The sequence below is a fragment of the Felis catus genome, chromosome A1 (assembly GCF_018350175.1).
Source record: "Felis catus isolate Fca126 chromosome A1, F.catus_Fca126_mat1.0, whole genome shotgun sequence".
Taxonomy (NCBI): Eukaryota; Metazoa; Chordata; class Mammalia; order Carnivora; family Felidae; genus Felis; species Felis catus.
The window spans coordinates 157,422,543-157,438,240 of NC_058368.1; the positions used below are offsets into that span (position 1 = coordinate 157,422,543).

Genomic DNA, 15,698 nt, shown 5'->3' on the forward strand with positions numbered 1-15,698 from the left:
AGAAAACAGTAATGGTCAAAAGCTACTATAAGTGCTGAGATGCTTTTTTTCTTTTTAAGTAAATTAACTATTTTGAAGAGATAATTCTATGTACATGCAGTGATCCTTTAAATGAATTTATCTTTTATTCCCTGCTGCTGTTGCCATACAAGAAAATAAACCAAGAAAAACTTCTAACTAGGTAGACCAATTGTTCACCTTTTTTGAAATACTAGAAAAAAAATAGATGTAGTAAAAGATACATAGAAAGGTACGTCTTTGTATATACCTGTGGAAAATGGGACCATCTGTGGATGTTCTGACCCTGTCAACAGCCCTGAGACCATGCCAGGTTTCTGTAGGTCACAGGGTCCACTCTCCACAAGCCAAAGAATAATCAGTGGGGAGAAGAGGCCTCACACTAAAGATCATCTCATTATGGGGAGCACATAGCCCTCACTCCCCAGATTCTCACAAAGGGATATTTCTCTTCTTATGCCAGCTCAGGTGTGCGTGAAGGGGCACTTTGTGTTCATTGCTCCAACCCTCACTTGGACAAGGGGAGTTTTCCTTGTTATATTAAGGACAGTCTATTGGGACATACCTGAGTGGGATAAGTTGTCATCAAAAATGGCCCAGAGCCACATTTATCCCTTCTCTGGTGCTGCCTGTCTCAGGCTTTCTGGGTTGGGAAAAGAACCACGGCCACTTTCAGGTTAGCTTACATTTTTTCTGTCTCAGGCTACTCACATTCTTCTCTTTTGAGAGGGCAGCCTGTAATCCATCCTTTTCTTCCCTCACACTCTGCACTCTCTGGTCATCCAATGACTGTGTTTGTGAGTGACAGCTTCCACTCAGGTGACTGGTTAAAGGCAATCAGAGTCAACCCTGTGTGCACACTCTTGCCACAGAGGGGGATTGCATTCTAGATGCTAGGGGACGGGCCTTGTGGCCACAGCTTCCAGCCAAAGTGTCTGATTTGGTCTTCCCAGGAGTTGTTGGTTTTTCCTTCCCAGAGTGGATCCTCTGGTCTGTGTCTGACACCTCTGGTTAGAAGGCAGGGCAGATTGTCTTAAAGAACATTCATACCCGATCCTTAGGATGACTTGGAAGAGTAATAGCAAAAGACAAATAGAGTGCCTGGGTGGCTAAGTCAGTTGGACATCTGGCTTGGCTCGGGTCATAATCTCACCTCTGTGGGTTCGAGCCCCATGTTGGGGCTGTCTGTGCTGACAGCAAAGAGCCTGGAGCCTGTTTTGGATTTTCTATCTTCCTCTCTCTCTGCCCCTCCCCTGCTTGTGCTCTCTCTCTCAAAAATAAACATTAATTTTTTTTTTTTAACAAAGAATAAGGGGCAGGGTGGGGGGGCGCCTGGATGGCTCAGTTGCTTAAGCATCCGACTTCAGCTCAGGTCATGATCTCACAGTTCACAGGTTCAAGCCCTACGTCGGGCTCTGTCCTGATAGCTCAGAGCCTGGAGCCTGCTTCAGATTCAGATTCTGTACCTCCCTGTCTCTCTGCCCCTCACCTGCCTGTGTGCTCTCTCCCTCTCTCTCAAAAATAAATACCTTCATACCCCACCTTAAAAACAACTTGTAATTTTATGTATAAAGTAGTTGAAGTCTTATGAGGCACACAAGAGAAAATCGAGAAGGCAGTTCTCTCTCCCTGAGTGAGCTCAGCTGCAGGCACCCGGAGGCTACTTCAGCCCTGCTAGCAGGGAGGGGGCCTTGACTGGGCAGGAAGAGCCATAAAGAATCAAAACCCAGGTGCACTAGGGGCAACCCCAGAGGGTGACACGAAGCTCTGCACTTTCATTGGCTCTCCTAACACCTTTTCTTCTCCTCTCCCCCCTCAGCTCTGCACAGCTCACCAGAAAAGTCCCCTGGGGACAGAAAATAGAAATCTGTGTATAAATATAGACCTGAATTTAAATATCACCTGTGTTTAAAGCGACCAGGCTAGAATTCTCTCCCATTAATTGGCAAGATTAAATTCTACTCTTTCAAATGTTTAATGTATTTAGTAAGAAAAGGCTATTAAGAAAAGAAAGAAATTTTACTTAAAACATTTCAGGAGCCAGGTTCTGTAACATACATCCCAGGACCTACTAACAATTGCTATGGTACAGTGCATTAGGGCATGTGGCTTTCTCTTACAACCAAATATTAAGATAATGGCCTAAAAATAGTCACTGGGGATATAAATAGTGTGGTCTGGGCCATACAGACCACACTGTCACCCTGTGAGTTGCCTCCCCATAAAGACCATCTTTGGACAGCCCTGGAATTTGGAGGAATGGCTGTTAGGTGTCCCACTCCAGGGCCCAGGCTGGAAGCAGCAGACTGCAGGCCCTTATGAAAATGAGACACCCGCAGGAGATTGAATCGCTTTCTTTTTAAAGTAAACAGAAGGAGTAGAGCTTTGGCTACGATTTTTTTTTTTTTTTTTTTTTTTTTGCCTGGTTATTCTTGTTGCCTTCTTTGCAAACCCCTTGTGCCAATGTCTTGGTGTCCTTTGGATGATACTCCTTTTTCTCCCTGAGTATCACAGAGAATTATTCAGCCAGGAGCTGACAGAAACCAGGAAAGGACATGAGAGACTGCACCCTGGCCCAGAAGCTGCCAAATCCCTTTCCCCTGCTCGGCAGCCAGCACCTGGCAGCAAGACCCAATGCCCCAGCTTTGACACTGGGGAAACCGAACAGCTTAAAAGAAAAATACCCAGGAACTAACCATTGAGGGATCTGCACATGATCGTTCATTCATTGATTGAGTCATTTATTCATTGATGTATTCATCCTAACATCTGACAGATATTTATCAAAATGCCCACTACGTGCAGCCAGTTTTCTCGATGCTGTAGATAGAGCAGTAAATCAACAGACACAATATCCTGGTCTCAAGAGGCTTATATTTTAGTGAAGACAGACTGTAAACAAAATAAATTATGCATTGTATTAGGGGATGAATGCTGTAAAGAAAAACAAAACAAGGAAGAGGGATAGGGAATGCCACGTGAAATTTTAAGTCAGGTGTTGTGGGAGGCCTTGTTGAGAAGGTAGCATTTGAACTAAGACTGTGGTGAAGGCCACCAGTTGATGAGCCCAATCTGTGCACCCAAATCGTCTAACCAGGTTTTGGTGCCTCATTCTTAAATATGCACAGACGGCCAGATGTCACCTGTTCAGAGCAGAACATTGAATGGCCTTCAAATGTAAAGCAGAAATGGAAAATAGGGACTCAGAGGGAAAAGAGAAAATGTAAGAATCAGGAGAGAGCTTTTTAAAAAACCCCAACTGGGGGCACCTGGGTGGCTCAGTTGATTAAGAGTCCAACTCGATTTCAGCTCAGGTCATGATTTCATGGTTGTAAGATGGAGCCCCACATCGGGCTCCATTCTGGGTATGGAGCCTGCTTAAGATTTTCTCTCTCTCCTCTCTCTCTCTCTCTCTCTCTCTCTCTCTCTCTTTTCTTCTGCTCCTCCCTGGCTCACACTGTCAATAAGTAAATAAATAAGTCACAACTATAATTAGTATCTTTGAGAGATTAAAAAAAAACATTTGCATTCATAAACAAGAACAAGAGGAAAAAGAAAAAATGAAAACAACTAAGAACAAGAAAGAACTCTGGGAAATAAGAAAAAATCATAGTTGGAAAAAGTTAAGTAAAAGTTTAAAAAAAACACAATAACCTCAGAGAGATAAGATATCGCATTCATGAAACAAAAACATTTCTACAAAAAAGAAACATTCAGACAATACTGAAGAGCTGTTGGCAATTAAAAACATAATATTAGAAATTAAAAACTCAATAGAAAAGTAAGATGAAGATGAGTAAATCCCTCAGGAAAAGAATAAGAGAAAATATAACAAAAATTAAAGGACAAGTCCAGGAAAGCCAATGTTTGACTGCTAGGAGTTCCAGAAAGAGTATACAGAGAAAATGGAGGGGAGGAAAGTATCTATGAAATAATCCAATAAAACTGTGGATGGACCCTTCAAACCTTCAAGGAGCCCCCAAAATGAATGAAGATAAATAGACCCTTACCAAAGCATATCACCGTAATATTTCAGAGCACAGGTCTTAAAGGGAAGATTCTATAAGCTTCCACAGTACAAAACAAGTAAGAAAACCAAGCAGGTCATCTATAAAGGTTTAGGAATCAAAATGATTCCTAACAGACTTCTTAACAGCAGCACTGAAAACAATAGACAATGATCAGTGTCTTCAAACTTTTGGAGGAAAATGATTTCCAACTAGCAGCTATAGCCAGATGAACTATCAATCAAATATAAGCGTAGGATAAAAGCATTTTTAGCCAAGCAAGGTTTTACAACTTTACTTCCCATTCTCTTTCTTAAAAACCATGGAGGATATTCGGCCTTCCCAAATAAAAAAGACTGAAAAAAGAGAAAGTCACAATCTGATAACTTGCTTTTTATAACCATTCTCCCCTTCTTTCTTTTGGTGTAGACACCTCTAAATTATAGCGGAGCAAGGGGTTCCCATTGGGGACACCATTGTTTGGCCTCTCTTGCAGCTAACAGGGACCACAGATCAAATTCTGGCCAATGGGATGTGAGCAGAAATGGTGCATTCAACCCTTGGTTGATTGTGACTTTGGGAGTAAAGCCCCTGCCTGTCTCTTGAGTGTCATGAGAGAGAGAAACAAGCTTCTATCTATCATAATACTACATCGTTGTTAAAGCAGTTTAGCTGTAACAAATATGTACGAAGAGTGGGAAATAGGAGATCCATCCCAGGAGAGAAACAGAATACCCAGAATGACAGCAAAGGAGATCCTTCCTTACAGGGAAGAGAGGTGTGCCCAGACATAGAGGGCAACCAGCCCAGACCAGAGCAGTGTAATTATCCATTTGGTGGTTCTCCAGTTTGTATCCTTTTTTTTCCCCTAACTTGAGCACAGAGTACCCAAATGAGCCTGAAGCAGATCCTTAACTGCACTTAGCTTGCCTTGTGCTGATGACATTTCTTCAGACCACACACTTGGCTAGGAGAGGGCACAGGTGTGCCACACTCACATAGAAGTGGTGTGCTTTGACCTGCTCCTGACAAATGGAGTTGGGCCATGGAAGGAGAGAAGGCAGAGCAGCCCCCTTCCATTGACTCTATTTCTAGAGGATGCCCAGTATTTGTTCACACACTAGCTTTCCCAACCATGGGGTGCCCAGTGTTCAGGGGCTGCCCCTTTGGTAAACTCCTAGGGAAGCTGAAGCCAGTCTAGGACCCAGAGCCTCTATTCAGCTTATCTTCTCCTGGGGCCATTCACCTGATTATGATAATGTTGTCCTTGCCTTACTCAGCTGGGTTGGTGTTTGTTACTGCTTTTCAAAACTAAAATGTGTCGCTTAGGGATATTTAGGGAGTAAAACCATAGGGAAATATCAGAATGATTACAACGAGAGTGAGCTAGTGATTACCTCTGTGGAGAGAGGAAGGGGATATGTTAGGAAGGGGCACATGGGCCTCTCTGGTGCTTTATCAGTACCTTAGAAGTACTCTGTCATATAGGTGCTTTATTTCTTTACCTAGGAGGCAGATACATGGCTGTAATTTAAATAGAGCTATGCATTCTATACACTCTTATATATGTCTAATATGTCTTACAGTATTTCTAGATAGGCTTAAATGAAACATAAATATGTGGTCAGACAGGGGTTTTTGTGATGGGTGGAGTCAGGAGTACTTTAGGTATTGACATTGTTTTAAGTTTATTTAGAGAGAGAGAGAGACAGAGAATCCCAACCTGGCTCCTCACTGTCAGTGCAGGGCCCAATGTGGGGCTTGATCCCCTGAACCGTGAGATCATGATCTGAGTTGAAATCGAGAGTTGGATACTTAACCGACTGAGCCACCTAAGTGTTTCAGTATTGTTTGAGATTTTAAACTTCATTCATGTATTGCTTTGATAAAATAGATCTTCTGTGCTAGAGTCTGGACAAAGATGTTTAAGTTGAGACTCCTCCCTTTGAGTATTTCTGAATGTGGCAAGACCAGTACAGAAGATTAACTTCAATTCAACCCAGTGAGAATTTTGAAGTACTTATATGCAGAGTGCTTTGGGATACAAAAGAGAGAGCAATAGTTTTTTATAGTCAAAAGGCAGTGAGAAGAGAGGGTATGTACAGGGGAGATGGTCTGTTAATCAGGCCTTGAAGGAGAAGTTTGAAAGTAAATCAAAGGGGAAGAAAGGGCATCTTAGGATGAAGTGTGAAAGAAAGTGTTAGCAAATGGTCTGGAGTGGATCACAGACTGCAGGTTGAATACCACACAACCTCTGGAGGGCACAGTGTTGTGCAGTGTGTAACTTGCACAATCATGGACAGCAATCTGGTTGAAGGGTATTAGGTAAGAAATGGAAAAATAGAATGTGAAATGAAAAAGACTGTTTTTGAATTCTAAACATTATTCAATAGGTTAGTGTTGACATATTCAAACTATTTGTCATTTCAATATGAAATCTAAAAATCACATCAACCATTTGTACTTAGTGAAGGATAATAGCATGTGCCTTTATTTATAATGATTGAGAACAAACATGAATCAAGTTTTAATTTGGTGTATTTCACAATACCATTCCTTAAGATACTGGGAACATAGAAAAGAATTAGGCAAAAATCACTGTCATCTCTGGATATTAGAAAAGAAATTAACCATTCCCACTAGAGACCACAGAAGGAAATTAACTTAATATTGCAGTTCTAGATCAAACTTCACAATGAAGAACTCTTAAGTTTTCAGAGTGAAGGACAAAGGAGGGAGAGACAATCATTTAGGACCATGTTTCTCAAATTTGGCCCCTTTCACAGACATACTCTTGGGGAAGGGGTTTGTAAATTTCCTGTGGTAACATTTTAAATGTTGCATTTGACTTCTGTTCATAATCTAAACAATACACTCTTCTTCCGGATTGCCTGAATGACCATCTTCCATAACAGAGGAGCCCTGTGATTGTAGCAGCTACACTGATACCTCTGATCCCTGTGGCACCAAGTGAAGACCAACAGTGCTTAACGTTTCATGTGGTGTTTCCCAAGTTGGGTCCTTAAGACCCAGTACAGAGTCTCTGTACTGGTTCAACAGAATTGTTGAACATGTCCTATGAGATCTGTGAGTTGTCAAGGTTAGAACACGGATTCAGAGCAGTGATTCCCAAGATAGGATGGGGTGGGTTGGGGATAATGACTGGGAGACACATATAACTTGAAAAAGCACATTCAAAATACCTATTGTTTTTGTAATGCAAATTCTATCAAGCTAAACTCAACCAAGTAACTTTCAGGCAATAGCAGGAAACCAATTATAGATTAATCCTAAAGAGGATTGGAGTAATCTTGGTTGAGAAACACTGGCTTAGAGGTAGAGGGGTCCTAGCATATGGAGAACATAAGAGACATGTGCCCAAGAGAAAGAACGTCTTTTGGGTCACTGAGTCAATCCTAAGCTATAACTTGTCATGGTCTTTTGGAACCCAAAGTGCCAATGGAGAAGAAACCCAAAATGTCTATCAACCTTCTCCAACCTGTGGTTTGGGGCAAGTTGGTCCACTTTTAATACTGAGTCAAAAGAAGGAAAAGCTGTTTTTGTCAAAAAATCCACCCCCCCCCCTTTTTTTGGGTGAACACATTTCAGAATTTTAAGTAAACAGTTGCTGTGGCCGTTAGCCCCAGATCCATCCGCCAGGAAGTGTGGTCCTCCTTTGAAATGCCATCCAGCTCTCAAGGGGGTATCATCCTGGCGTCTGCCCTGCCGAGAAAACAAAATACAAAGAAGTGGATTTTCTTGGAAAGGTAAATTCCCTTCATTTTTCTTTCATTACCAGAACAATTACTCTTGCTATTTAAGCACATCTGTTACAGATAGCCTTGAGATACAGTTGGCACCAAAATGCTGAGATCATATAATGCTGAAGGACAATGCAAATAAAGAGACCTTGCGAATAAAAGGGACTCGAATCCCCACCCCTACACAGACGTAGTGGGGGCAGTGGTCCTTCATATCTCTCCAGGTAAGTCATTAGTTTTCTTCTATTTTTAATCTAAGCCTACATTGCTAAAAAGTGTTCCGGAATAGGAAACATTAGGCACCACAGTTAATTGGCTTTTAAGTGCTTTGGTACACGGGATGAGGCCAGAAGGCTAACACAAACAGACGTAGTGTTCATTGGCTGTGGTGATGCAGTAGAATTGTGATTAGGAGCTTTCTGATATTGGCCACTTTATTTCAAGGTATTCAATTACACTTTTTCAGACTTTTTTTTAAAACTGCTGTTTCTATTTTGAGTAACCACCACAAATTACATATGTGCATTGCTCAAATGTAAGTTTTTAATAAACACCCCTCAAAGAATATTTGGTCTAAGAACTATACATTAGTCAAAGTCTCCTTTGACTGATCAAAACCACCGAGTCTCTCTGTGTGGCCTACCTAACAGCTAGCTAACAGTAACAAGAGCTGGGGGAAAGAGGAGCTTGTCAGACCCCACAAGTACCCGGGTTCCTTTTTCAGGAGGTCATCACCCTCTGGCTTTCCATTCAGCCAATGATTTCCTTTGGGTGACAGCTGTAGAAAGCTTTGTTTCGATGTTTGGGAAGCCAATTAAATTGAATTGATTTTCAGTGCGAACAAACGCAATGCAAAACAACCTTGCTTTCACATTGCATGTAAAATAATCAAATTACTTACCAGGGCCTGTGCACCCTGCCCCCACCCACATTTCTTGCTGCTACTCATTCTCATGCACTTCACTCAATCTGTTCTTGCTTGCTTTCTGCTCCTTGAATATTCCATACTTGTCACCCAGGGGCCTTTGCACTTGCTCTTGCCTCTGCCTGAAAACCTTTTTGGCTTTATCTTTACATGGCTGTCCCCTCTGGCCAACCAGGTCTCAGCTCCACCAGCTGAGAAAGGCCTTCCCTTAGCTTATTAGCTAAATTGGCTCCCTACCCCCTGCCTCATTCTATCACATTATTCTATTAATTTGTTTCAGGAATTATTTACTTACTTGTTTTTGGTTGGTCTACCTCTCTAGAATGTAAGTTCCATGTTGCCTTTTTGTTTGTCACCATATTCCCAGGGCCTAGTACAGTGTCTGGCATGTAGTAAGTGCTCAATAAGTATTTGTTAAATGAAGAGCGAGTGAAAGCATTTCCTCCCACTGACACAATCTCTTTGTAAAATGGGAAGCTCATAAATGATATCACAGTTTTTTTTTAATTAATTTTTTTTAATGCTTATTTATTTCTGAGAGAGAGACAGACAGTGTAAGCAGGGAAGGGGCAGAGAGAGAAAGGGAGACACAGAATCTGAAGCAGTCTCCAGGCTCTGAGCTATCAGCACAGAGCCCGACATAGGACTCGAACCCAGGAACTGTGAGATCATGACCTGAGCCGAAAGTCAGATACTCAACCGACGGAGCCACCCAGGTGCCCCGACATCACAGTTGAGATCACCCCACATCACTCTTTCTCTAGCCAAAGTGTCTTTCTGGATTATAATAAAACATAGCAGGGGCACCTGGGTAGCTCAGTCAGTTAAGAATTGGACTCTAGATCTTGGCTCTGCTCATGATCTCCAGGTTTGTGGGTCTGAGTCCCTTTGAGCTGCATGGCGGGATCTGCGCTGAGGGTGCAGAGCCTGCTTGGGATTCTGTCTTTCCTTCTCTTCGCCCCTTCCCCACTTATGCACAGGTGTTCTCTCTCTCTCAAAATAAATAAATAAACTTAAAAAAACCCACAGCAGAATTACACCATCTCTCACTGTTCCTGGCCGGGCGTGCTGCCCTTCACTCACCTGTAATTACTGTAGAGCTCCAATCTGTTTTAGCCGCTTCAGCAGCTCCCCACTCTGATGCATATCCATTAGGTCAGTGCATCCACCTATACAGTCTTTACCGATAAAGACCCGAGGTACCTAAAGAAAGCAAACGAGCCAAGATAGGTAAGGCTCTTCATCATTAGGTTAGAAAGAATGGCATCTTATCCTTCCTCTAACATTTCCCATGACCCAAAGTTTTTTTTTTAATTTTTTTTTCAACGTTTATTTATTTTTGGGACAGAGAGAGACAGAGCATGAACGGGGTAGGGGCAGAGAGAGAGGGAGACACAGAATCGGAAACAGGCTCCAGGCTCTGAGCCATCAGCCCAGAGCCTGACGCGGGGCTCGAACTCCCGGACCGCGAGATCGTGACCTGGCTGAAGTCGGACGCTTAACCGACTGCGCCACCCAGGCGCCCCGACCCAAAGCTTTTAAAATCACTTTACAACCTCCTCATGTATATTCTTTCCGGTTAGAACTTGGTTAGAAGCATGAAATTATTCACTAAACAATTATTTTCAAGCCAACAAGTCTGTCAGCTGGAGAATGCTGTGCACAGGTTTGTCTAGCTCGTCCCCATGACCTAAAAATTTCACTCCACATAAACACATTTCAGGAAACGAATTTCGGCTGGCTGCAGGGAGACCACCCTGATTGAATGCTGGTTTCTCTGCAGTTGGCGCCACACCTGAGCCCTTATGCAGACTGAGCCAGGACAACCAGGAAGGAGTTTTTTCTAAATACAGCCAGACAAGTATTTGCATTAGATCTCTGTCCCTGATGTTCAGATTCACAGTATATTAGAGTCATTTCTCTCTGTTGTGTGCTCTGTCCTCAGCTGGTGAAGGGGTGGTGATATCTGACTCTCCCTTCATTCCTGGCCTATCATAAGATGTTTAAATGCTGTAGCTCACCTGTTTTGGTATCCCTCTGACACATATGAGTCATCGAAGGCGGCATAACTGATGAAGGGTTGGTTAAAACATAGGTTTCTACTACCTTTCCCCCACCTGCCCAAATTTCTCATACAGAAGGTCTAGGGTAGGGCGCAAGAATTTGCATTTCTGACAAGTTCCCAGGTAATGTGGACTCCTCTGCTTCAGGGATCATATTTGCAAATGACTGGTAGACACTGAGCAGTTTATTCCTCCCCAGTAAGTGAGGCTTTGAAAACCCAAAGCTCAGCAACAGCCCCCAGCCACTTGAGACAGGTTCTGAAATATGATCGGGCTGTCTCCAGGGTGGAGTTTTTGCACACCATCTGGCAAAGACGGGGATTTGCCTGAGAGCTGAGAGGCCCCTCTGCCCTTACACCCACCGTCTAGGCAAGAGCGAAACCACCTGAGGCACAGCAGTGACTGACTGGAACCCACACGCAGAGCTGACTGCAGGCTGCATGTGACAGCGTGGGGGGCAGTGGTGACAGAACCACAATCTGTTGATTCAGTTGAGGAAGGAGAAACACGTGCTCTGTGCGCACCCCTCCTGGCCCCAGCCGCCTCTTCCAGGAACCTGAGAGTCTCTTACCGTCAAGGAGCAGAAAGTAAACTGCCACCATGAAAGCAAGCTTGCTGTTACTGGGGCCTGTACTCTCCTGGCATACCTTTCTAGGGGTCCCAGCCCCAGCTCGGCTCCTCCTCTGTGCTCCAGGCTGCTCAGACCCAGCTCGGCAACTGCCGAAACTCGTCACCACCTCCTTGGCTAAGTCCCTGGGACAAGCCACCATTATTTCTCATCTGAGGAACTGCTCTAGCCTCCAGAGGTCTCCCAGATTCAGCCTTCATGCCGGCCTTCCTACAGTCACTTTTCCCCCCCAGCCACCAGTGACCCTTTCAAAACGAACATTAGGTTATTCTTCTGCTGACAACTCTTCAGTGGAATCTCATTGCACTTTAAAAGCCACAGTCCTTATGATAGCTTGAAAAGGCCTTCCCAGCCTGTCGCTCATTACCTCTCCAACCTCATCTCCTCCTACTTTCCTACTAACTCAACACTGCTCCGGACACACAGACCTGCTTGCCAGGCATGCAGCCACCACAGGACCTCTGCATGTGCTGTTCCCACTGCCTGGAATACTCTACTGCTGAATTTCTGCATGCCTTGCTCTCTCACCTCCTTTTGAGATCTACTAACATCAGTGAGGCCCTGATGACTCCATTGAAAGCTGTCCCTTGCTGCCTACCGTCTATCTCCCTTTCTTACCTAGTTTTTCCCCATAGCACTTATCACTGACCACCCTCTGCCATACTGTTTTACTTCTCACGTATACTAGAATGTCAGTTCTACAAAGGCAACAGTTTTTGTTTGTTCTGTTCACAACAGTTTTCCAATGTCCAGTAGAGTGTCTAGTATGTAGTTGGTGGTTTCAAAATTGCTGTACCCAACAAAACTCTCCTTCAAAAGTGACGGAGAGATACTTGGTCACACAAGCAAAAATTGAGGAAATGCGTTGCCAATAAATCTGCCTTGCAAGAAATGTTCAAAGAAGTTCTTCAGAGAGAAGGAAAATGATCAACTTCATGAACTTGGATCTACTTAAAGTAAAGAAGGGCATTAGAGAAAGAATAAGCCAAGATGCCGATCTAGGAGCTTTGGCCAGAGTAAGACCAAAACAATTGCTCAGGTACAGGGCCTGATTGAAGACCTAGGTTTCTGTCATCAGTCAAGTCCTGCTCGGCTCTTACTGTGGGCAGTCACCACAGGTCATTACAGGGTAAGTAAGATAGCAACTATTTCCAGGTCTCCAGCCTCTTCGCATATAAACCCTTCACTCTTAGGGAACAGGAAGCATACGCCTTAAAAGGATCTGTTCTTTACCTTGGAGGAATGCATTCAGGACTCAAGAACCTGTGAGAAGTATTTTTAAAACTTCAAAAATAGACTTAAGACCACATGAAAAAGTGTTGCTCTATGAAGAAATGGAAAAAAAAAATGTGTTGAATGAAGAGGTTTCTCCTGCTAAAGAATAGAGGATGCCAGGCTGAGAAGTAGCTCCCAAGATTTGCTGGACTTTGGAATTACCTGAGGATCACAAACATTCCCCGCCCTCCCCCCGCCCCGGACTTATTGAGGTGTGATTGAAAAATAAATGTGTACATATTTAAGGTCTCCAATATTGTGTTTTGATATACATATACACTGTGCAATGATTACCACAATCAAGTTGATGAACACATCCATCACCTCACATAGTTAACTTTTGCATTCGTGTGGTGAAAACACCTTAGATCTCCTCCCACAGCAGATTGCAAGAGCACAGTACAGTATTCTTAACTGCAGTCAGCATGCTGTCCACGAGATCCTCAGAACTTACCCGTCTTAAGACCGAGAGTTTGTACCCTTTCATCTGGGGATTTAAAACTATTGCTGGCTGCTTCTTCTGACATGTGATTTAACATGTATGAGGAACGACTCGGGCATCTAGATTTTCTAAAAAGCTCCTCATGTGATTCTCATGTGCAGCAACATTTGGGAACTACTGGCTGCGAGGGATCCACCCATCGCTGTGGGGTCCTGGGCACCGCTTTCTCTTCGGACTCCAGGCAGCCTGCACAGCTGGCGGTCCAGCCTTGCAGCAAGAGTCTCTGACCACTGAGCCCTCCCGCTGCAGAGACAAGAGTTCTCAGCTCACAACTGGCACCTGAAAGCAATAGGCTAACAGGTTTAGCCTCCCTCTGTACCAAAATACTGATTTCTGACAGGAGAGGAAAGGAGAAACAGCCTCTAATGCTTTATACTCAGAACCCAGAGAAAATTCTGAGTCAAACTAGAACGGAACTAGGGTACGTGCTTCTGCAAATGCTGTGTCTGAGAACGTGCATCCCGAGAAGGGCTGTCGTGAGCTGGTGGACAGGCAGTTATTACACCCAGTACCACAACTGGTAGAAGCTACCTGGTTGGCTGTCCATCCCACCAGAAGCCATGGGTGCTGAGGAAGAGGAAACCTTTTGAGGTAGAGAACAGCAGTTCTTAGTGGGGCTCACGGTCTAAGAGCAAAGGGGACTCGGAGGTGCCTTGCACTAGACTGATCTTGCAGCCAGGGAGGTCCTTGAGGATCATCGAGGTGGGGTCTTGCCCAGGGTCACACAGCAAGCCATTGTGAGAGCCAGCCTGAAACTCTGCCCCTGAACTTCCTACCAGGACAGGCCTGGAAACTTCTGTAGTTCAGAAGAAGGGACAAATAATGAGCCTTTAGATTTTTCCAGTGGGAGGAGTTAGAGAAGATATGGAAGAATGAGCCAATTGGGTAATAAAGAGAGCTTAGAGAAAAGATTGAAGGACAGCAAATCCCACTTGGCCAAGTGAACACAGAACAAAGAGCGCACACGATTGCCATGTTCATAAAAGAACCGTACGGATCACACTCGGCCCCTCCACCCCACCTTCTAGCCCCAGCCCTGCAAGCTGTCATTTCCCCGGCAGTGCTTGAAACAAAGACTCGGGATGGCTCAACAACTCCCCAGACAGCTGCTGGACCCGCGCTCCCAGACGCACAGCACAGGGTCTGCGAGGACCTTTGGCTGCAGTCCAGCTGCCTGGTCCCTGGAGCAGTGTCTTCTCTCTGGCGCCCTCCCCCACCCCGCAGAGCCCTCCCGCGCCTTGAGTGACGACTGAGTGACGGAGCCCTAGCGGTGTCCTAGAGAAAGGCACAGGCAGGCATATCCTGTGCACAGCCCCCACAAGATAAAGGAATCTGAGAGCTTTCGCCCAGCCTTTGAGAACTCACTGTTCTGGCTCCAGTGAGCTGTTGCAAATAATCTTGAATCTTGCTAGTGTCACTGGTGGCTGTGATATCCACAAATTCCAAAACCCCTTGTTTGAAGGGCAATTGGCTGAGGAGCTCTTGGGTCCTCTTGCAGTAGGGGCAGGAGGGCTTGATGAACACAACCACCTTCCCGGGCTGGATTTTGCAGTTCACAAACTCTTCAGCCATGCTGACAGGCGGCCACCTCCAGGGGAGGAATCCTCAATGGCAGGTAATGCTCCGAGTGTAAACCGGTGGCCTGGCCAGCTGGCGCTTATTTAAAGGAACCTCCCTGGAGGAGGAGTTTGCCCAGCAGCGTGCTGGATTTTTAAAGGGACAGATCCAATGTCATGTCAGTCTCGTATGATTCATCAGCTAGAGATGCAGAGAAGAATGCATACTTCTGTTTAATCAGTGGCTGTGCCCAGGGTGGCAGTGTGACCTCAGCTCTTTCAGGAGCACCTGCCCTTTGGCAGAGAGCACAGTCAAATTACCCTTTGGAGAAGCATATAAAGTATGCAGACCAGCCCCAGGGAGGGGGCCGAGCCAGCAGTGATCCTTAGAGTCAAATCTTTGTTTTCCCTCCCAGAGATGGCAAAAACTCACACAGAGACAGAATCTTTCATGAAACAGAACACAGTGAAATCACTTTAGAGGAAGTGAAACTGAAATTGTGAATTGCATCCATCTTGAGGTTGCTCCCCTGGGCATTTTGCTTGGTCTGGTTGATGGTTATTAGTTCCCAACACATAGAAATCCAGAGATTTCACAAAAGAGTCTGGACTTGCAACCTTTCTCTGAAAAGTCTGGTCTCAGTGACCTGTGGCAGCTGCTGGGGCTGAGTAACTGCGTTCCATCCCCACAGGGCAGATAGGGACTCTGGTTTACTACTGATGGCTAGCTCCTTGACCGCCAGACGCATTTGCTTTTGTGACCCTTGAACATCAGTTTTCCATGAAAGCAAATTCCAACATCCGCCCTGATTTCAACTGCAGGCTTAATGAGGGTGTATTTCTCTGTTTAACCCTCTGTTTGTGACCCTTCCTACCACCTCCACCTGAAGCATATGAAGACACGAAGATATGAAGCAAGGGCTGTAAGACAGGAAGTTGTGATGTTCTTTGCACACCCCACAG

At 44.6% G+C, this 15,698-nt stretch overlaps 1 protein-coding gene across 1 annotated transcript; it reads right to left on the minus strand.

The window, feature by feature from the left end:
* Positions 1-6,493: 6,493 nt before the first annotated feature.
* Positions 6,494-14,841, minus strand: GLRX (glutaredoxin). Its single transcript, XM_006927856.5, has 3 exons — positions 14,545-14,841; positions 9,795-9,914; positions 6,494-7,748 (listed from the first exon to the last, which is right to left on the minus strand). The coding sequence occupies exons 1-2, from the start codon at positions 14,749-14,751 to the stop codon at positions 9,801-9,803; spliced, it is 321 nt and encodes a 106-aa protein (XP_006927918.2). The 5' UTR covers positions 14,752-14,841; the 3' UTR covers positions 6,494-7,748; positions 9,795-9,800.
* Positions 14,842-15,698: the final 857 nt, after the last annotated feature.